At 43.4% G+C, this 22,640-nt stretch overlaps 1 protein-coding gene and 1 non-coding gene across 12 annotated transcripts in view; both read right to left on the reverse strand.

Moving 5' to 3' along the window:
* The window catches only part of IARS1 (isoleucyl-tRNA synthetase 1), a 114,232-nt gene extending 93,106 nt beyond the window's left edge, over nt 1–21,126 (reverse strand). For 3 of the 11 annotated variants that reach the window (XM_030502283.1, XM_030502281.1, XM_030502277.1), the window contains exons 1-6: nt 18,193–18,293; nt 14,626–15,805; nt 13,277–13,396; nt 12,608–12,764; nt 12,012–12,131; nt 9,102–9,184 (exon numbers count right to left, since the gene is read on the reverse strand). In XM_030502283.1, coding sequence (XP_030358143.1) covers nt 9,102–9,184; nt 12,012–12,131; nt 12,608–12,764; nt 13,277–13,395 — 479 coding nt within the window. In that variant the 5' untranslated portion in view covers nt 13,396; nt 14,626–15,805; nt 18,193–18,293. Of the gene's footprint in view, nt 1–9,101; nt 9,185–11,788; nt 11,893–12,011; nt 12,132–12,607; nt 12,785–12,845; nt 13,249–13,276; nt 13,397–14,625; nt 15,806–18,192; nt 18,294–19,403; nt 19,486–19,992; nt 20,064–21,031 lie in introns of those variants that run through there. The other 8 variants (XM_030502278.1, XM_030502280.1, XR_003993877.1 and 5 more) reach the window with 8 other exon arrangements.
* LOC115614957 lies at nt 15,151–15,285 on the reverse strand. The gene has a single exon (XR_003993908.1). It is a non-coding gene; the product is annotated as a small nucleolar RNA SNORA84 (small nucleolar RNA).
* Nucleotides 21,127–22,640: the final 1,514 nt, after the last annotated feature.

The following is a 22,640-nucleotide window of genomic DNA, read 5'->3' on the forward strand; positions in this document are numbered from 1 at the left end:
GTCAAGACAGCACATAATATTACAATATGACAAATTGTGTCAATGCTCAAGATGCACAGAAGCTGGAAGAGAAATTTCACCCAGGAACTCATCAGGCACCCATGTGATGGACAAACCCCCGCGTTTCTCTGTATCTGAATACTGCAGGGTTTACTAAAGGATCACCAACCTTACTTCAACCTACTACAGCATTAACATCAGCTTATCAAGTCTTATTGACTTGCACAATTAGTGGTACAATCTGCTGGGTGGCTACTTTAAAAGTCAAGGCCTTAAATAATCATGTCAAACTCAACTAAAATAAAAAAATAAATAAATTAATCAGAGTCTCTGCAGAGTGTGGTCATTTCAAATTCCAGATCCAAATTGTTAAACAAGGCTGACTTTAAAAGCTCCTTTACTCAAACTATGTTTTCAAACCGCCCTGATCACTTTTCTGGGTCCCTTTCCAGATAAATAGCTCATTGCTAAGCAACCAGCCCCATCCTGGCACGCAGCACTTCCTTCTGCAGGCTGTCATTTTGTGCTTGGGAATCTGGACCCGTATTTAAGTCAGTGTCCTGCCTTCTGCGTTTGAAATCATAACCCGCAACACAAAATGCAAGTAGACTGTTGCACCGATTTCTATCTGCAACCCAAAACAAGAACATCAAAAGATATGCACTGATCTGCTGTCATGGAATTTCCACAGTGTCTTGATTGGAATAATTATTACCCTGCAGATTAGACAGTTGGAAAAAATACAGGCTTTCATGTTGATAAGACATGCAGTCCACTGAGATTCATTCATGGGCCTCTAAAAGTCCAGAATTTCCTACAAATGGTCATCAACATCAGAAAAATTACATACTCTGAAGTCTAAGATGGATAAAGCCTTAGAGACCCTCAGCAGCATCAAGTTCTGCCACAAGAAGAACCAAACCCAGAAGTCTTTCAGATCTGTGCACTCCAGTGAAGGTGCCTTACTTTACACACACAGCACAAAAGTAACCTTTGAATATAATAAAGGTCACCCACAGGCAAGTTACGGCTGCCCAATCCCTAACCCAAATTTGACACATAGCAGTGAGTGCGTCTGTTTTACAACAGAGACTCTAACAACTTAAACTGGCATAAATATAAATCAGTCTTTTATTAAAAAATAAAAAAACCACATTTGTGAATATAGTTTCATCGGCTTTCAGCATATACACTGGAGCTGGCTAACTGCAGAAGTTTCTGGGCAAGTTAAAGATTTAAATGTATGCTTGCCATCTCAGAGCATAACTAACACAGATTGTGACAAGTGACAGCACTTACACTGAAGGTATTCTATTTGCCTTTCAAAACCAGTTAAGTAAACTATCTATAGAAAAAAAAAAGCTTCACTTTATCGCTACTTTCTAAAAAACACTGCCTACTAACAGCATAGAAGAAAACTACTCAGAGAAACACTGAATATTTAATTCGGCTGTAAATATAACTGTAAACTCAGAAAACTGTAAACTCAGGAAAGGTGAACACTAGATGGAGCTGCCAAGTTAAAAATCCAAGCCAGCATCTCCCTCGTGTGGTAATTCTGCCCTATTGCAAACCAAGTGCTCCCCAGTTGTTCCACTGCTGAGCAAAGAGATGGGCTTACGAATCACATCACTCTTCAGAGCTCGCTCATTTGCAGTTTATAGCCTCTACCCTCAAACAACCATTCCAACATACTAAAGTAGAATTACGACTGAGTCAATACTGCTGCGTGATGCAACAGCCCTCACTGTCACTGCAAAAAGCCGTTCTCGAAAAACACCGAATTGGTTTCCTTAAGAAAAAAAACTTCTAATAAAGTTCTTGTGTGACTGTCAGAAGCAGCACATAGGAGATGACTCCTGACAAGCTTCCTCCGAGCACCACTGCCCACCTAAAACAAAGCAACTGCTAAAGGTGGACCTAGTCCTAACAGTAAGAGTCACTTATATACTGGAGGATTTCAGGTTTTGCTTAAACGTTTGAGACATGGTATTTTAGACAATAACCTATCAAAACATGTTTTAACTCTTATGTTTGCAAAATGCTGATCATTTGCACGAAAGAGGGTCTAGGTTTGTAAGCCAAATATGAAACTGTGGTTCTTTCTGAAAAGAAAGAAGGTAACAAAACCACAGGGCTCCTTTCTACTGACAAACAGAAAACATATACTCTCAGAGGTTAAAAATCAAACCCTGTTCCTCTACTTCTGCTACGTTTCTCCTCAAATGTAAATAAATTTAGTTGCAGCCTCTTGGCTGTGGGAGCAGCACTTACATATTCCTTTACTGAAGGAAAATGCTGTTAGAGAAAAGGTGAACTCAAGATGCATATTCCAGCCACTTAGTAATAAAAAATCTGGTCCCTAAAGATGGAAGACACCTTTAACTTCTAAAAAGCATAACACACACTGAAAAGTTTGTTGTTCCTAAAGTGTCATGAGGGGATGATACACAGTAAATGAGACTGTGAGTTGCTCTTACCATATGCATAACTTCAAAGAAATTAGAACTCTGCTACAATATTCATTGATCCAAGTCACATACGCACCATGACCACATGGATGTAATAAAACTCCTACAAAGGAAGTTTTGCTTCCAAAATCAGTCAATGCAATACTCAAAACACCCTTAGCATCCCACACAAAACCCAACATTCCCCTGCATCCTCCAGCAGATGCAAAAGCAAGCTGCCCTCTTTAAACGCATACATTCACTTCACATTGAAGAGAAGGATTTTCTCAGAGCTTCTCAAATTCTTAATGCCATCCCTTTTGGGTATCAAGCGATTTCAAGTGATTCTGTGTGCAAAGGCTCAGTACCTAAAGATTTGCTAAGGGTTTGAAAACTCCTAGCTTCCCAGAAAACCAAAGTACTTATTACTAACATGGAGAAGTTATTTTCAAACTCACATCAAGTGCTTTTTTCCCTTTTCTTTTTAAAGAAAAAAAAAAAAACAAACCCAAAAACCAACAAACTACAAAACAACATAGGAATTGTAAACTCAGTTACTGACAAAGACTAAAAGCAAAGTGGGCAAATCATTACAACAGCAGGATCTAGAAATACATTATTTCAATATGTCCATGGTAGTATAGATCAACAAACAAAATCATTGCTGTGTGACCTAGCATCAGTTCATGTCAAGATAAATGACAATTTAACAGCCTCACAAAACAGTTATGAACACCACACTGGCAAAGAAATTCTGTCACCTACACAGTGCAGCAAGCAGATCGCATCCAAACAGCGCCATAAGCAGCCGACATTGAGGAATAGGTTCTCCTGTGATTCATGAGCAACACTTGAAAGACAAGATGAAATCAAAACGAAAGCAACAATGAAAAACAGATGCATGGGGATGAAAACCAGAAAGACTCAACGCTGGACATGAGTCAAAAAAGCATAAACCTAAGAAGAACATTAAGTCCAATAACAAACACCAACAGCCTGTCTTTAGAACAGCATTTCTGAAAGACACCTTAAGACAGACAGGAAGAGCAACTGTTCTGGGGCCTAGGAATCATAAGTACAGAAGTTGTCAAGTCTTATGTTCAACTACCAGTGAAAACTTAAAAAATCCCAGCATATACAGATCATTCTGTCCCAGGATTACTCTCCAAGTTGCAACATTTGGATCAGTGCGTAGATGATTCTGGATCAAGCCAGAAAAGAAAAATACCTGTATAACAGAAAATATAAATATCTAAATCTGATGCTAGACTTAGCCCAAAGATCATCCAACTAAGTAGGAGTTCAGTGTGTTCTCCTTCAAAATACAGGCAAGGACATAAAACAACAAGGATTGGAATGGTAAGAAGACAACAAGGGGACTAGAGCACTAAATGCCCAAAAAAACATACAAGTATGAAAAAACGCAGATAGCTAGTAGAAAAAAATGGTCAAAACAGAGCTCTGATGAAAAGTATCTCTCTAAATAATCAGACAGTCACAGAATACACAAAATGCAATAGTGATTCCTATTAGGACCCACAAATCTATTGTTCTGAAATCATTCTGGTTTAGTGCTGGATAAACTACACATGCAAGGAAAAAACAAGTCAGAAAACAACTTTTACTGCTTACACAGAAACATAAAAACAAAATACAATGTAACAACCCAGTTGTCCAGATTTTTTTTTTGCTAGTCTTCCTCTCAAAGGGGAGTCCCCATTCACCTCCTCACTGAGAAGGGCTGAGGCAGCTGGACACGGACATGAGTGACAGAGCTCATCCTGAGAATACGGAGTATGAAAAAAACCCCAACCATCACACCAAAATGAAAATAAAGCAATATATAAGGAGTCAGGCAGCCCAAGGCAAATGTTGTCTACAACCTCTTCAGCTGCAGCTTAGAAGGGGTGCAGTGGTACCCCAAGCCTGATAATAATGCAAAAGGGCAGGGCAGGAAGGCTGAAGGAAGGAAAGTGAGGTCCCTTCTTAACAATCATAAAGGGAAAACTGAAGCTGGAACAACTGGGATGGGTCCAGTGGAAGGAAGGCAGAACTGGACGAAGTGCCCCATCACCAAAGGAAGCTCCGTACTGTGTTTCCACAGTAAACAGCACAGTTTTAGTGCATAGCCATGATGTCAAATATGCAGAGTACCAATTTTCTACTGTAACTAGGAATGTTTCTCATTCTCCCCCAGCCACTATCTAGAGTTACCACATAAGGACTCAAGAGTACGTTCTTAGGGTATGGAAGTTGTTAAGAATGTTTCCACTACCAGTGGTTTCACACCATGTAAGCAAGTCATAGAACCCTAGAACAGTTTAGGTTGGAAAAGACCACATCCAAGAAAGGATGGAGACTCTCCTTAGCCCTCCTATTGTTGCTAATGTATTTATAGAAACATTTTTTATGTAACTGTGTTTTACAATAGTAGCCAGATTAAGTTCTAGTTGGGCTTTGGCCCTTCTCATTTTCTCCCTGCATAACCTCACAATACCCTTGTAGTCCTCCTGAGTTGCTTGCCCCTTCTTCCAAAGGTCACAAACTCTCCTTTTTTTTCCCCCAAGTTCCAGCCAAAGCTCTCTGTTCAGCCAGGCTGGTTGTCTTCCCCACCAGTTCACCTTTTAGCACATGGGGATAGCCTGCTCCTGCTTCTTTCAGATTTCCTTCTTGAAGTATGTCCAGCCTTCCTGGACTCAATTGCTTTCCAAGACTGCCTCCCAATGGACTCTGTCAACCAAGCTCCTAAACAGGCCAAAGTCTGCCTCCTGGAAGTCCAAGGTATCAGTTCTGCTGACCCCCCCTCCTTACTTTTCTGAGAATTGCAAACTCTTTATTTCGTGACTGCTGTGCCCAAGATGGCCTCAAACCATTACATCACCCCCAAGTCCTTCTCTGTTGACACACAACAGGTCCAGTGGAACACTTTCCCTAGTTAGCTCCCTTACCTGCTATGCCAAAAAGTTCTCTTTCACACACTCCAGGAACCTCCTGGACTGTTTCCTCTCTGCTGTACATATTTCGAGCAGGTATCTGGTAAGTTGAAGTCCCCCACGAGAACAAGGGCTAGTGGCTGAGAGACTTCTCCCAGTTGCCTATAGAATATTTCATCTGCCTCTTCATCCTGCTTGGGTGGTCTGCGAGAGACTCCCACCACGATACCTGCCTTGCTGGCCTTCCCCCGATTCTTACCCATAAACACTCCACCATCATTAGTCCCACCATTAACCCACAGAAAATCAAAACACTCCCTAACCGCTTTTAAAAGTGAATTACGCCCAAAGTGCAATTGCTAAATGTAGACACTAGATGGTGATAGGAAGCTGTTTAACCCTAAAGCTGTGCCAAGCACGAAATAAAAACTCGTCATCAGACCCAGAAACGCGCCACCGCTCTGGCGTCAAAGCTGTTCCCTTCTTCCTTTCCTCAGCACTTCACAGGCTGCTTCCTCAGCGGCCAGGGAGAATTGCTCCATCTCAGGACTCACAGTCCACCCGAGAACTATGCAATAAGCCAGCAGTGAGACAATAATTCACTAGTTGGTTTTTTGGTTTTGTTTTTTCCCCAAAGCTCACGTGCTTCTTTCAGCCCAACTGTAGACCAGAAAAAAGGTTAAGATCACACCAAACTGCTCTCAGTTTCACTCTCATGAGCTGTACAAAAAAATAAAAGCATGACTATATGGCATGTTTGTTCAATGCTAGCTCAAGAACATCCTTCTTGTTGCACTGTTTTCAGTGAAGGATATATTTCCATTGAGATTCAAGCTGGCTGCAGGATGGATATATGAGTTCTACAGAGTGAGGACTTACAAGTTCTATTTGAGTTATTTCAGACATAAAAAGTTGACTGTATCTTCTCTCTGTGAAAAACCACTGCAGTATAACCTTTTAATGACACCAACCTTCAGCATTTCCTGAAAAACTCTACCTAAAGATGCCACAATTTTATCACTGGATGAAGTTTTGTTCCAAGTTCAAATTTAGCAGCCTGAAAATGCATTCTACTGCTAGTCACCATATGGCAGAGCAGCACAATGCCTACAAAGCAGTTGTTCCCAAGAAATCCATTGCTGAAAAGAATGAAAAAAGAATGAAGAATGTTCTCTAGCACCCTGAGCTTGTACATTATCTCTACAAACCAAAGATATCCTTGGTTTCTGAGTCCTAAACTATTTTCAAGACTAAATAATCTGAATAAAATCAGCCACCACTGGAAACAGTATTTCATAGAAAGCCAGAAATTCCACTTGAGACCACGCCAGAACTGCAAGTCTCAGGAAAGGCTAGAGGGGAAAAAAAAAAGGCAAAAAACTCCACCTGAACAGATAGGTTCAGCTGATTAAAAGACTAAAGACAAAATCCTTACCATATTTTAACTACAAAATCCATGGTTGCCAGGCTCACTACCATTATCATCATCAATTGCTTTTTCCTGGGACTAACAGCAGCATTCTACTCCCACAGGCAGAACAAACCAAAATGACAAAACCACCGGATGGGCCAATATTGTCACTAGGTTACAGTCAGTACAGAAATTAATCTGCAGTTTCTCTTTCATATTTAGTGGGACACTAAAGTTCTCAAAGGGGGTTTTTTATTTGTTTATATTTAAAAAGGAACTATTAAAAAAAAAAAATCAAATCATAGAATGGTTTGGGTTGGAAAGGACCTTCAGATCATCCAGCTCCAATCCCCTGCCAACAGGCAGCGATGCCTCACACTAGACCATGTCACCCAAGACTCCGTTCAACCTGGCCTTGAAAACTGCCAGAGATGGAGCTTTGGGTGACTTGTGCCAGTGCCTCACCACCCTCACAGTAAAGAACTTCTTCCTTGTATCCAACCTGAATCTCCCATTTAAGTTTAAACCCATCACCCCTTGTCCTATCGCTACAGTACCTGATGAAGAGCCCCTCTCCAGCATCCCTTTAAGCCCCCTTGAGACACTGGAAGCTGCTCTGAGGTCTCCACGCAGCTTCTCTTCTCCAGGCTGAACAGCCCGTCTTTGTATGGGAGGTGCACTAGAATTGCTTAGGTAACCATCTGGTTTTTTAATTGTACATTACCCTGTCAAAAGCACTAACTCCAGTTACAGTGCTCCCTTTAAGCACTAGCTCCCTTAGCCTTGGAACCTGCATCCCACGCTCCTCTCCCATTCCCCTCCTCCATCCATTCCATGCAAACACCAGTGGTTCCACCTCCTGTTCTACTAGAGAGCAAGCTGGCAACGGCACTGTAATGTGCCCCTTTGAGACTTGGATGACTTTCCAGAAAACACATGTTTTAAAAACAGACTTTGAAAAATATATTTCATCACATGATTACACAGAAAAGTAATAGGATCAGGAAGCAAAAAACTACAAGATTAAGAAGTTGCCTGCCTACATATTTCCTAAAATCTCATACCACAGAGATTTCAGATCCAAAATTTATATTTTAGAGTCTGTATCCAGAGCAAGCATTAGAGGAGGTAACGGCTGGAAGCCAGATGAAAGACTGGAGATTTTCTTTCAAAGGGAGAAAAAGCACACAGAAAAAGGGAGAAAAACCAACCACAAAAGGCTTGAGCTGTTGAGAAAGACCCTGCAGCTAGTTCAAGTCAAGTTTGGTTTTTAAACCATCCTTGGAAGATGCCAGTTAAACAGAATTTAAGGTGCCACTAAGGATTTTTATACCTTACAAAAAGAAGGTTTCTTGTCAGTCTTAGCTCTATAGCTTAGCTATGCGGGGTTTCTTTGGCTAACTTAAACATCTGCTCCCTATTCACCACCTTTTCAATGCTCACTGAAAACTCAGTGGCGTTTCAGCCCTCGACAGCAGCTTCACAGACTTCTAGAAGTTCTGTCAATCCTTTACTGTAACTATATGTAACTAACTATACAATCACAGGTTATTAGTAAAACTAATACTAAAGTACATCAATAATACTTTAATATGCACATAATTTGCTTTTCAGTGGCTTTTTGTCAGGATATGCTCTACTAAACCTTTCCCTGCAATTCTTGTAATTCTACCACCTGAATGACTCAATGTCACCATCGCTTCAGTGTTAGGTCAATTTGATTAGCCTTAATCTATAAGTCTTGTCTTTTGGAATTCCAACAGTCACCCTGAATATATTGCCAAAATACCCAAACTTTACTTAGCTCTGCACCAGGAGCCCAAGACAGCTACCAAACTATGCTGCCAAGAAAAAGATAACAGTAGATTCCCAGTCTCTAAATTCAGGCTTGAAGGAGAGGTTTAGTGCTCAAGTGAGTGTGGATAGTTTGGCAATTGCATCTGACAGTGTGAAGAACATCAAGAATGCAGAAATACAATGTAATTTCCTAAACCAAGCAAGGAACATATTAGTAGATCTTCAGAATTGCTTTTAAGTTGACAGAGACCAGTAAGATTTCATGGCTCAGTAGAAGCAGTACTGTTGTATTTTATTGTGAAGAACCCTGCTATCTTGAAGAAAAAAAGCAGGTCAGTTATTTCTGCCACTTCAACATCAAGAGATTTCACATCACCTTAACTACTCTGTCCACTGTTTACCTGAACTTGGCATGTTTCAAAGTTCCAGTGATACATGGACCAACACATCTTTGAAGCCTTCTTAACATTTCAAATTTATAAAGCATATATGCAATGTAAGTTAACTTACCAAACAGACTCCATGAACTCGGGATAAAGAGTTTTATAGTCATTTTCAAAGTCAATCCAGCGTCCTAATCTGGTAACACTGAACTGTTAAGAAACAAACACACAAATTGGAAATCTATCATGATCTTTAAGATGCCTTTCTGTGAAACAGCTTGATTAATGTAGTGTTTGTCCCATAGCAACGAAACACATCTATGAAATATTTCAGTCAGGCAATAGTAACAAAGAGTGTATTTAAACTGGCAAAGAATGAAATAAGCAACAATGAAACCATGAACATAACTGCTTAGAAACAAGGTCACAACAGGCAAATATGTTCAAGGCTACTGAAGAGAAACGGTGGATCATTTGGATCATTCATCAAACAGAAATGGTGGCTCATTCAAGGTTCAGCTGAGGTTCAAGTGCCTGAAAATTGCTTTTGATTACAGTGGTCTTGCTTTTTAAAACTACTCATTGCAGAGACAGTCAAAATCCAGACCACAGAGTCTATCAGCTTGCAGTTATATGAAAACATGATGTAATTCAAAGACAAAGAAATGCTGAAAGAAATTGCTGTGTCACAAGAACTTATCGAAACTTATTCAGGGCCAACTGCCCAAAGCTATGACAGGGCTGCCAACAACTGCAAAATGACAGGTGTTAGTCCTGACTCGGCACCAATTATGGTCACGTCTGTTGGCACAGAATATGAAAACTAATGAGTAATAAGCTAGCTATGGGATTCACTTGGACAAGTGGTACTCTCTTGCTAATTTCACAGCTATCAGAGAACCCCCAGCTCTGCAAATAACCACAGACACCTGTCCCGATACTGTTAGACACAGACCACGCTCAATGTCAAACCAGTAAAGTGAAAACAAAGCAAGTGAAGTCTCTCGCCTCTATTTTCACATAACACCTGAAATATATCAGTTTTGATTCTGACCTTTAAGCCACTCTGACATTCCACTATTAAGATCCAAAGCCTAGGACTGACTACTAGAAGGATCCACGAAGTTGATCCACTGAAAGACCTTACACATCCAAGGAACCTTTCATATATTTCACAAGCTTCAAACATTCGTTAGCCACTCCAGACAGAAAATAAACAGTATCTCCAATAAGAATGTTGGGAATTCCTCTCCTAACACTATCCTAAAATACCTGAATTTATTACCAGCCAAATCACAAACAAGATACTTAAACGAATTTCATTATTTTTATTATTAATCTAAAAATGTATGTCTGTAAAAATACACACATATACATGCACAAGTTTATGCACAAACCAAAATATAAATCCATTTACCATCCAAAAGACTTAAGTATTTGGACTAATGAGCACTGCAAAAATACCAGTTGCTGAAGATACAGCAAGATAAAAGGAACAACTATGGAAAACAGAACATGAACCAGGCACAGTTATCTTTTTATTTTTATTTTAAAAAAGCAACAAAGAATGATGATGTTTTTGAAATACAAAATTTCAGAGTATAGATGAATGTTGTATTTTTGAAAAAATAAATTCTGTGCTTTTCATCCACCCCCTTGCTTAGATTCAAGCCACAGCGATTCTGTAACAAAGGCAGTTGCAGTTTCTTTGGATACTGCCATAACTTCAGCATGCACCCAAGGGCAAGAGGCAAGTAATACTGAAATAAGAAATTGCTATTTCAATCAAAAGAAATACAGCAGGACTAGAGAACATACAGAGGGCTGTGATGATGTAGAACAGCTTCTGCATGAGGAAGAACTAAACAATTAGGACTATCCTGGCTAGTAAAAGAAACAACCAATAGTGAACATGCAGATTTACTGGAAACTGTATTATAGAAGAATTACAGTTGTTCAAACTGTGCGTAAAAATGTCTTGATGCATATACCTAGATTAAAAATGTAGCTAAAAAATTCATGAGGGGAAAAAAATATCTGTTAGGGATTATAAACTAGTGAAAAAGTTAAAAAATTTAAAAAAAAAAAAAAAACCAGAAAAAAAAAAAAAGAAAATTTGGTCTAGGAAGGCCTTATGCCACAAAGGCTGAAAAGATACGGCCTGTTCTTCCACCCTTCCTTTGGCACTTGCTATTGCATGCTGTCACTATAATAAAGTGGCACAGTTGGGGAAGCACCTGAGCCGCTCCTCAGCTCCAGAAAGCCACAGAAAAAGAGTCATCTTTCGCTTCACAGACATATTAGGCTGACAGTAAATAAAGTACTGGGCTAAATGTACTTTATTCTGATCGCAGTGCTAAGAACAAATTTAAGAAGCATCAGGTTCTATGTATAACACTAATATTATTCAGGCTTAGGAAAAAACAAACCTGTGCCTCTCAAGAGAACACCTAACCCACCTACTTGGAACAGCTCTTCAGCCTCGAGAGTCTGCACGGAGAAATGCTCTCCCTGTCACTATATTCATGAGATACAAGGTTTAGACCAATATTTTCTTGGAAGACTGAGGGCTAGAACTTCTGCTGTTCCAGAAATCCAAGCTACAGTTCTATGCTTTGGCAATTACAAGACTGAACGGAGGCAGAAAAGCCTGGAGGTTAACATGCATTTTCTTTATAAGTTTCATTTGAAAATCGAATTCAGATCTCACTTTCAATTTTCTAAACAGAGAAGACACAAAGAAAGAAATAACTTCTTCAAGGTATCTACTGGATGTTCAATATATCTAGTTAGACATTTTGAGCTCCAGGTTACCTCAAAGTAGCCTTGTCTGGACATCACAGCAGTCTCCCTGTTCAGAGCCCGTGATGTTGCTCTTTTTGTTCCCCTTTTAGGATCACCAGTTAGAAACATAGAAGCTAACAGCATGAGACTTACGCAAGTAACCAAATAGACAGAAGAATGAAGCTCACCCCAGCTGAAAATCTTCTGCACAATTAGAAACATACAGCAGAATATACACCAAATCTTTACTTACCTCCCATTCCTTTGAGTATCTCATCACAATTCCTCTGCACTGATTGTTGTATTCTTCAATCCCCATTTTTGCTACATCCTCTGGCCCTTTAATGCCTAAGGTCTTGTCAATCTCATATTCCTGGGAGCAGTGAAAACAACCAGACAAAAAAAACAAAAACAAAAACACGCTGTCATCAAAAGCTTTCAGGATTTCCCTGGATAGTTTATTCACGTTTTGTGCATTCTAATGAGGCTCCTCCTTTATCCGTTTGAGATTTCATGAGTATTGCACCTGAATTAAGCAGATATTTCAAAGGATAACCCTGGTGTGATTGTTTCTTTCCCATCTTTAGAAAGATTAAATACATACCAAATAAATAGATGTTTATAGGAATGAACAGTGCCTGGAGAAGGGCAGGTGACTATTAGGAAGCACACACATGTAGACATCACCACACATGCAAAAGCCAGAGCAACACACTGGACAAAGAACTTCCACTTCTCTTTTAGCAACAAAGCCGGGCACAAAAGCCATACAAATGTGATTGACAAGCAGGTGACAACATGCAAATAGAAACCAACAGAAGTATCTGCAGAGAGATTTATTACACATACCACAGGTAAGCCATGGCAATCCCAGCCAAATCTTCTGTCAACATGAAAACCACTCTGATGAGCAAATCTGGTCACTATGTCTTTAATGGTTCCTGCAAGGATATGGCCGTAGTGTGGAAGCCCAGTCGCAAATGGAGGCCCATCGTAGAAATTAAATCTACAACACAAGACAACATTCTGAATTAAAAACTGAGCATCAAATCTTCAAACAAGATACCTGTATGCTTATGCTTCTTACATCTTACTAGGACAACATCAATTTCTTCCTCTTCTGTTATCAGTCAGCACAGGTACTACGTTGCCTGTGGGACTAAAGAGAACATTTCAACTCATTGAGTTCCTTCTGATTGCCAGTTCTACCAAGATTACTACTGAAAATACCAGTGTGCTGCTCCACAACTGGCAGACATAGGAAAGAGCTGCCCCTGCAGATTTCTCTTATAAACCCACCAAATAGGAAATTACCATTTTATTACTACTTCTTGAAAAACCGTTGATACTTCACAAAGTGAAACATAAATGGTAACTGACACAGCAGCAGCATTAGCCAAGACTATCTGCAAAGGGAGCAGCTGTTGTTAACAGAACTGAGGCAATAAAAAAGTAATTACAGCTCAGCCAACCTTGTACTGTCACACACAGCTGCGACAGCTTCTAACAGATTCTTACCTAGGTCTGTTCTTTGATTGCTTTAGGCATTCCTGGAAACAATTAAGATTTTTCCATAGCTCCAGTATCTTCTCTTCCTCGTTTGGAAAGTTTATGTTTTCTGGAACTTGTTGAACCATTCTTTCCCAGCAACAACCAAGCAGAGAAAAGAAAATACATATTGAACAGAAGTGAGAAAAAAATAACAAATACAATTTATTGTCTTCCAAATCCATATCACCAAACCACATCCTTTTTTTTTTTTTTTTTCCAAAGAGTTTGATTCAGTACAGACATTTTTTATTATGCTTTTATTTTTGTTTCCTATAGAAAACACCCAAAGGGCAATTTTTTGGGGTTTTTTTTTTTATCTTAAGAAAAGTTTCCAAGTTCGAACTGACCCTTCAGGCATCAGTTTGTGGACTAGTGAGGCTCACTTTAAGTGCAAGAGCTAAAGTGCAAGAAGCCGCAGCTCCTTTTCACTGTACATCTAATTCTACCAGTTAAAGGTTTAAAAGAGCACTTTCTTCCATCTAGCCAAGCCAACATTCTCAGATGCTCCTAAAAAAGCTAGACTTCAGACAGCAGAGTTGAAATGCATTGCCATGACAGATAAACACATGAGAAGAATTCAAACAGAAGAGGAGAAAGCTCAAATGCCTCAGCTGTAAGTCTTGAAAAGCTTTAACTTCCAGAAAACTGGCAAAACTACTAGTCTCTTTCTAGTCTCTTCTGGGTATTTTCTTCAGTTTTACAAGCATGTCAGAACTAAACTTCTTGCTGGCCATTTCCTGAAGGTCTTTTTTTTATTTGATGGGTTTTGGCCACTAGAGCCTAAAGCCATTCTTCAATTCTGGGTAAGTCAATGAAAATCATAACAAGCAAAATTATGTATGAGCAACTTAAGGAAGAGAATTCTCAACATCATTAGAAATACATAACAGAGCTGCCTGGTGTTCCAGACATGCTAAAGGATTCAAAGGGGTCACATTTCAAGAAAATGCTACAGCAAACACTATGCAAAACCTCTGTGGAACAGGGATATTTAAGACAGGGTTCTTTAACAGAAGAAAACAGGTTAAGGAGGTTGTAACAGATGACTGCAGAGAAGAAACAGGCTCTCCCACCTCTAATTTTACTGCTGCTGCTCCTTAGCACTTACACAGAATGAGCTGAGCAATATAACTGCCCTGAGATTTGCTTTCATTGTAGAATTACAACTAATGGCACAAAGACCAAGTCTTCTGATTTACACAGGTTTGCCAAATAGCAAGCATAAGCAGCAACAAATGCAAACGCATGAAGACAATACTTCAAGTTACAGTTGACATGCTGCTTGAAAGTGCTAAAGTTCCAAAACATGTACTTAAATGAAAACCAAAACACCAGAAAAATCACTAGCTCAATGCTTGAACCCATAGGAAGTGTGACCCAAAATGAAACCAACAGACAAATCCCACCATTCATACTTTTTGTACAAATGACAGATGATTCTCCCTGCTAATAAACCCAAATTATCAAATAAGACAAGAAATCCTTTGAGAAATTGACAACCTAGTCCACAGGTGACACAGCAGCTGGAGGGGAAATTACAGCATACGCAACCTTTTCTTCAGTACAGAAGTTTTTTTCGTATCTCAAAGCACTAATGAGACCATGCCACTTCTCAGCAATTCGGCTGCAGCCACAAGATCACAGAGATAATGGAGATAATAGAAAATTCAGCCTTAAACCTTATTTCCTACAAGCCAGTTGACCTGAGGATTGAGAATATGCACATTTTACTTCCATCAAGTTCAGCCTTTGCAGTCTAATGTTAACTGCAAAAGTTTTGGCAACTGGCCCAGCTGTCAAGTCCCTATAATCTAATAAATCAGATGCAGGTTTAAGGTTTGGTCTGTAACTGTGACCAGGCTATGGAAGCTGCTCACATATCACAGGCTCCATGCGTAAATCACAGCATCACTTTTGGCCCACTCCTACCAACTGAAGCACTGTACGCACCAACCAGTGTCCAGTAACCACAGGGCACAAATTCACACACGATCTGATCAATATTACGGAAGTTTATTATGTCAGAATTAGGGAAAAAAAATTACTGATGAGAATTAATATGTAACAGTCACTACAGGTCAATTTTTTCAAGTTACAAAACAGAATTTCAAACAGATTGACCTAAAACACAAACCATTTTTAACATCTGTCTAAGGCTCAACCTCAGCTGAGCAAAAAAGCAAAGAATTTTGTGTTGAAGAAAAGTATCATCCGTTTATAGACAGAGGTATGAATAACTCCACATATCTACAGCAAAATAGCTCATTACTATAAGCAATCTGGACACGCATCAGTAAACACAAGACAGGTTTGTCTTCCTGCTTCTCCATTTATTTTCTGCTGACAAAAAGTATTAAAGTTTGAAACAATGTACCACTGGGGAACTTCTTTTTAAGTACACTCACTTTTTCTAACAGATAACAACATTCAATAGGAAAGGTGGCAAATTCTGTAGATTGTACTACAGGAGTCTCAAACTCAGGCTGGGCTTCTTATCTAGAAGAAAAAAAAATGACAAGCATTAAAATCAGAGAAGCAAGTTAGATTTTTGGTTTATTTTCAATATTTTTTTTTTAAATCAGTATATTTTTTTAAATCAATTAAGATGTCACAATGAATGAAGTGAACCAATATTTTAGGAATTTGTTGGATTTAAGATACATCACATACAGATAGATGGTTAAAACGAAGTGGATTTCAAGATATTGCTGATTTTGTTGACTGAAAAACTGAAAAGAGAGAGAACCAGAAAGAATTACAAGTGTACAAATGATCCCCTAATTTCCAGGGGTTTATGATCAGCCTCTTATCCTTGTTTCAGGCACCCTTTTGCACAAACTATTCAATGTGAGAGACCTATGTGCAAACTTCCCTCCAGAAACGAGAAGCCTCCTTTCTCCACCTACAGATGCTCTCCCCAGAGTTACACCACGTGCTGTTTTACATACACACAGAACTAGACTCCCCATTTCTGCCTTTCCAGGTACTGAGCTTTGAGACAAGGCAATTTCTGGGGTAACAATATTGTAAACTGTTCATCTGACAATTAGAAGCATCCATTTTCTAGATGTGATGGAAACAACTAAGTTTAAAATCTAAGAAAGAATGGATGGGAACAGAACACTAAGCAAACATTGCTTCTGAAAACCTCAGGCTAATGCCTTATACAGGGAATGAAGCTCCAACACTAATCAAAGACCTGAGAACAGGGGAGGAAAAAATCAAACCAATCATGCACACCTAGCTCTAAAACCTCTTTTTTAACTGAGGCATCTCATCCTATTCTAACTAGCACTTTATATAAACCACCAGAAGGACATGAAGCTGCCACACTGGGGGCCAGACTCCCTAACACTGCAATTTGTAAGCATGATTACTTCAGGAAAGAATTAAAACCATGGTTTTCTTCACAGAATTTTGGGGGTTGATGGTAACATAGAAAATTTATATTTACACTCTATTTATAGCAGACTGATAATGACCTGATCATTCCACTGTTCTATTTGATGGGTCACAAAGCTTACAGGAGTTACAGACTTTTCTTACAATACATCCCAAAGTGAGCAGATTAGAAAACTAAACTGGGAAACCATAAAGTGACAGCTTCGAATTTCTAAATAGGTAAAGTAATTCTACTCAAGATGAGCTTAAGGAAGAGTTAGGGAAAGTGTATCAAGATTAATCCACCTCAACATATGGCTCAAGATGAAACACCACCCGAGATGGACTACAGCCCATCGGTCTCCCAGCACACGTGGTTTCTTTTTATGCTGAATTAAAAACTTGCTGAAACAGTGAGTGGATTCATAAATTAATACTAAATATACTTCACACTACACAAGAACTCAACTTTACTCTGTCTTATGATGTCTTAAGCAATTTTTCCTTTTGTCTTCATACTGCCTTGATTAAAAGTGTAAAATTCATCGTCCAAAAAAAATAATCTAGGTTATTTTGAAATAACTTTGAACTTTGTGTTTACAATAGAGAGAAACTAGTGTCAGTTTAGTCAGCAAATGCTGCTGTTGTGTGCCAGCTGAATCCTGCTCTTACCTGACAGCTGCTTCCTAAGCATATCACCAACAAGCTGACAAAATCTGCACTTTCTCCACCTTCCAGAAGGCTCCCGGAGGTGGGGGAGCAACATTTGCTGAAGATGGAATATCACACCCATCACAGCTACACTAATCAAAAGTGTGCCTTCCTCAGAAACTTTCCCTCTGTTACAAGGATGCTGAAGTGGAATGCTTAAGACATATTACACCTTGCAAGGCATTTTAGGTTCTTTGTTCAAATAATTAATGAAATTAAGCCTCGACTGGTATTAAAGTCTGCAATAAGGCAACTGATTAACCTTTAGTAAGGAACTATTTTAAGTAATCACTGAAGTCGAGGAGGGGGGAGGGGGAAGAAAAATCTGAACAGCACCCAAGGGAGTAAAATACCTGACACATAAATATACCGTTACACGTACAACACACATTGGCTTTAACACCTGAAAAGGCGCTAACGTTGAAACCCGGGAGGGGGACAGCCAGGCCGGCCGCTTCCCCGTTAGCGGGCTCCACAGCTCCGGGCGGCGACAAGAGAGGCACCAGCCGCGCCGGGCGGGAGCCGACCAGGCAGCCAGCAGGGCCGGCACCCCACGTAAGAGCCACTGGTTTTCTGTGACACTCTAAAAGGTGCCTCCCGGCACCGGCACGAAGCGCTCCCGAAAACCCCGCAGCGCCCCGGCCCCCGGCGCTGCCCCGCCCTCAAACCTGTGAGCCAACCCCCGGCCTCACTAACACCCCCTGGACCGGCGAGGGACAGCAAGAAGGCGCGGGGGGCTCTGCGGAGCAGCCCCCAAGGGGCGAGCCGGAGCAGGCCCCGCCGCCGCTCACCTCAGCACCGCCCGTCTCGCAATGATGCAACCGCGCCCGGGAAAGCATGACCGGAAGCACCGGCGGGCACACCCGGCAGCGACGGCCAATCAGTGCGCGGCACACTTCGGCTGCAATAAGGCGGCCTCCCATTGGGCACGCCGACGTCTTGGGAAAGCCAGGTCACGACGGCGCGGGGCAGAGCAGGAAATTCTTCCTGTCCTCCCGCTCTGCGCTTTCTCATTGGCCAGAACAGGGCAGGGGCGGGGCCTGCCGCAGAGCGGCCGGGGCGCGGGGTGTAGGGGCCGGGAAGAGGAGCCGTGCTCCCGTGTTACCGGGCACCGTGTCCGCCGCACACCGACAGGGCTGTTTAACCCCTGGTGGTTGCTGCCGCTGCGTCTGTCCGCGAGGAGCGCGGCCCTGCGGCGGCCGCCGGCTGAGGGGAGGGAAACCGCGGCCTGCAGAGCCGCTGCGGCAATCCCGGGTGTGCAACACGGGCAGTGAAACGCTCCCCCTCGGCCACAGGATTTCCCTCCCCGCATAACAGAAAGAGAAGCCTCTGAAATCCTGAGGGTGAAATAAACTTGGAGTTCAGGACAGACTTCAGAAGTGTGCCCCGAGCCCAAACCATTGCTTAGACCAAAACCCCAGGCAGGAGCTTTGCTGGGCTCCTCGCCGTAACCAGGGTCTACAGGGGGCTCCTGTAGAGGGACATGCCTCTGAAGAAACCCCTCGGCTCCGTCAAAGGAATGCTCTTAAAGATTTGGAGATACCGGTCCTGAAGTAAATACAAGTCCCCTTTTTTACTGCTGCACTCTCAACTATAGAAATAAAACCAAACTTGCAGATGGGTTCCCGTATGTCAAAGAAAATGTAAGAAATTGAAAAAATATTATTACTGGCTGGCAACCGCAGCACTGTGAAATGACAAAACGTTGCCTCCCACCTGGAGAGTGCGCTGAAAGCAGCTGTGGAAAGGCTCCCAAGAGTGGAAAATGGGGGAGAGCCCCGGGAGGTGATGAAGGGAGGTGCGCTCTCTTCCCAGTCTGCACAGCTCAGCCCCTACCCACACACAGCGTGGGGAATGGCACTGCGATCAACAACAGCCTCAGCTGCCTCCTTGTAACGATGTTCAATTGCTCTTAAAACTTCTATACTAATACAAATGTAGGTAATCAATAAAAACTAGCTTTCGGTTTTGATTGTCAGGACTAGGTACACGATCAACTCACCGGTCTGCACTGGGTGGTGTCTCAGTCTGCGGACAAGGGACAATCCAGGTGTGAAGTGAGTCACATTCAGCGGAATTCCCACCTGCACAAAGCAGCACACGACTGTTTTCTACACAAAATTTCATACACCACTATACAACAGCTAAAAGGGGAACTCGACCTGCATCAAACTCTGAGAAATAACACAGAAAATGTGAACTGAGGCCCGACGAAGCAGGATCGACCGACAGGACGGGGCAGACTGGGGGTATGTGCTTGTCCACAGAAAGTCTCCAGTATAAACAGAACGCAGACTCCTGCCAGCGTGGGTCCTGGATGATCTATATCCACGAGAGAAGTTTGAAGTGGCAGAAATCTGTTTAACCCATATTGCTTTCTAAAAGCATATATAGAAAAGGCTGTGACAGCTCAGAACCAAAAGGAGGACTGGGATTATACACTTTTATTCTGTCACATTTTAGGTTTTCTGGGTTGTGTGTTTGGGGGTTTTTCAAATCTAGTAAGTGTGATTCAATATTGAAGACAGGTAGGTAAGAGAGGAACAAAATGCAGAAAAGAATAAATAATTCAGAGATTTTTCTCATCTTACCATTATGGACCTTTTCTATACCCAGAAAGCTCTCTCCACTATGCAGACAGATGAGTATTACTTTCAGGAAGCTGTGGATTTAATTTAACAGTAGTTTCTGATAGTTTAGTTTGAACTTTTCTCCAGCCCCCCAAGTACTGTAAGCTTACTTGCAAAAAGTCCCCAGCAGGTTCAGAGCACTTCATGAGCTATTTCTTTAGAAACATACAGTTGATCAACTCTGGAAGTGCTGCAGCCTCCCCCTGCTTTCACATTCCTTCACTTTACAGAGGTTGCATGGTTTTAGACAACTATAACTTGTGCTTGCTCCAGTGCCAAGTGACTTTAGTTTATAAAACACACAGGTGGTAAGGCCTTTAGGAGTTTAAAATGGAATACCATATAATTTCTGAATGGAATTTAACTCAAACACTGCTTTAAAAATATGGACTCTTAAGCAATGAAATACAAATGTTGACAATCTGTTGTGTACAATGTTGACTCTGCAGTTGCCACACATTCAGATTTCCACCCTGTTTCCCCCGTATAGTTTGTACTTCTTTGCCCTTCACTAGTAAATAGTTTTCTCATGTACTTTATTACAGTACATCAAAGCCTACTGTCCTTGCTCATGCATGGCCTTTAATTGAAACTATTTGGGGCACAACACTGAGCTCATTCTTCATAAACAAATTGACTGTGAAGAAGAGGCGAATAGGGAAGTCACAGTCAGATTGGGTAGTGCAGTAGCTACACACAGAGCCAAAAAAAAACCCCAAAAAACCAAACCAGAACAAGGAAAAAAAAAAAAGGGGGAAAAAAAAAACCCTCGAAAAACCTGTTTTGAAAAACACGGGGATCAAGGCTCAGCACGAGTAACTGGGACAATCCCTAAACTCTATGAATGAATGTCTCTGCTCTAATTTTTCACAAAATACTGCTGCAAGAGCGTCTGGAAAGGTTAAAGGGAAGACACAAAACCCCATAAAGCCCCAAGAGCGGACTCCACTCATCCTTCCCCCTCCCCTCTAGCTAAACGCGCCCTCAGACCCCCTCGCACCCCCACTCCTCTCTCCGTTTCGGCCCGGCCACAGCGCCTCCATCGCGGCGGCTGCCGCGGGTGGGAACCGGCCTCGCCGTCCCTCAGGCGGTCTTGTGCCGGTCACCGGCGGCGGCCAAGCGATGCCCCTCGTTGCGCCGCTGGAGGGAGCAGACGGGACGGACACGCCCCCCCCCCGAAGGCATGAGGAGGCCCTCCGGGCCCGTTCTCCCCTCCCTGCTCGCTGAGGGGTAAGGGGCACCCCTCCCTCAGGCACGGGCACCATTTTGTGGGCTACCAGCGGGAAGACCGCCGTTCCACGGGGATGGCGCCAGCCCCAGGCGGGAGATACGGGGCAAGTGGGGCAGCAGGCGCTAGTACACTGGGCCGCAGACTTTCTAGCTCTTCGTGACGGACCCCAGCCCGCAGCCGGCCGACGCCGAGCACGGACGTTGTCCCCCCAACCCCCGTTGACGTGCAGCTCTACTCGCAGCCATTACGCCAGCCTGTACCTCATGGGCGGCCTACGCATTTTACGTACCGCCACTGCCGCGGAAAGGAGGGCAATCGCCCTGGCGCGTGGAACTGAGCGTAAACGGCATTCGTGAATACGGGATGAACAAAATAACGCTAGCGCAGCGCTGAGCCAAACCAAAACGCGCCGGATGGGGGAGGAAGACCCCGGGACGAACCCGGGAGACATGAGCCCGCGGCCCGGCGCGACTCGTCGTGGCGCACAGCACCCGCGCCCACCGGGCACGGCAGGCGAGGTTTAGCGAGGACGGGCTTGCTCAAGAGGGGCTGTGTTTTTCTCCCCTCGCGCCCCCCCCCGGGGCAGTTGGATTGCGCCGGGGGTATAAGTAGGCTGTGTGGGTGCGCGCCGCTAGGCGCGGGGCGGCGGGCAGCGGTTGCGGCTTGGTGACTGTTCCGCACCCTCCGCGCTCGCTCCCCTCCCCTCCGGCACCGGGGCCTCGCCACAGACCGCCGTGCCCCGGCGGAGCGCATCCAGCCCAGTGCCGGCCGGCCGGAGAGTACCGAGACCATCTCTCCGCGGCAGCGGCTTGGAGCCGGTCAAGCTGCCCCCCAGCCCGCAGCCCTTCAGCCAGGCTATGCGCTGTAAACGGGCTCCGCTCAAGAAAAAAACGGAGCGGATCGTGAAGAGGTAGAGGCGTCCCGGGAGGCCCCCGCGAGCGGGGACGCAGCAGGGCTCTTGGGAACCGGCCGCTCAGCCCGGGGCAGAAGGGGGTGAAGGCGCACCGGGGCGGCGGCGGCGGCGCTGAACCTGCTCGGCGAGGCTGTCCCGGCGGCTCGGAGCATGTGAGAGCCGCGGGGCCGCGATGCTGCGACGCGCGGAGTTGATGGTGTGCGGCGGGGCGCGGCGGCCGCCCTGGGAGCCGGCCCGCGGCGAGGGGGTGCCGGGAGGAGCTTCCCCGCCGCCGCTGAAGGGCGGCGAGCCCCGGCGGGGCGGCAGCCGGTCGCGGTGGCCCCCGGGGCGGCGCGGGAGGCACCCCGGCGTGTCGCGGAAGCTGCTGGGCAGCCGCACGCACAGCCACTACCAGCACTGGCAGCACCAGCAGCAGCTGCAGCAGCACTGCCGCGCCTTCCGCCGCTGCCAGCGGCCGCGGGTGCT

The sequence above is a fragment of the Strigops habroptila genome, chromosome 11 (assembly GCF_004027225.2).
Source record: "Strigops habroptila isolate Jane chromosome 11, bStrHab1.2.pri, whole genome shotgun sequence".
Classification (NCBI taxonomy): Eukaryota; Metazoa; Chordata; class Aves; order Psittaciformes; family Psittacidae; genus Strigops; species Strigops habroptila.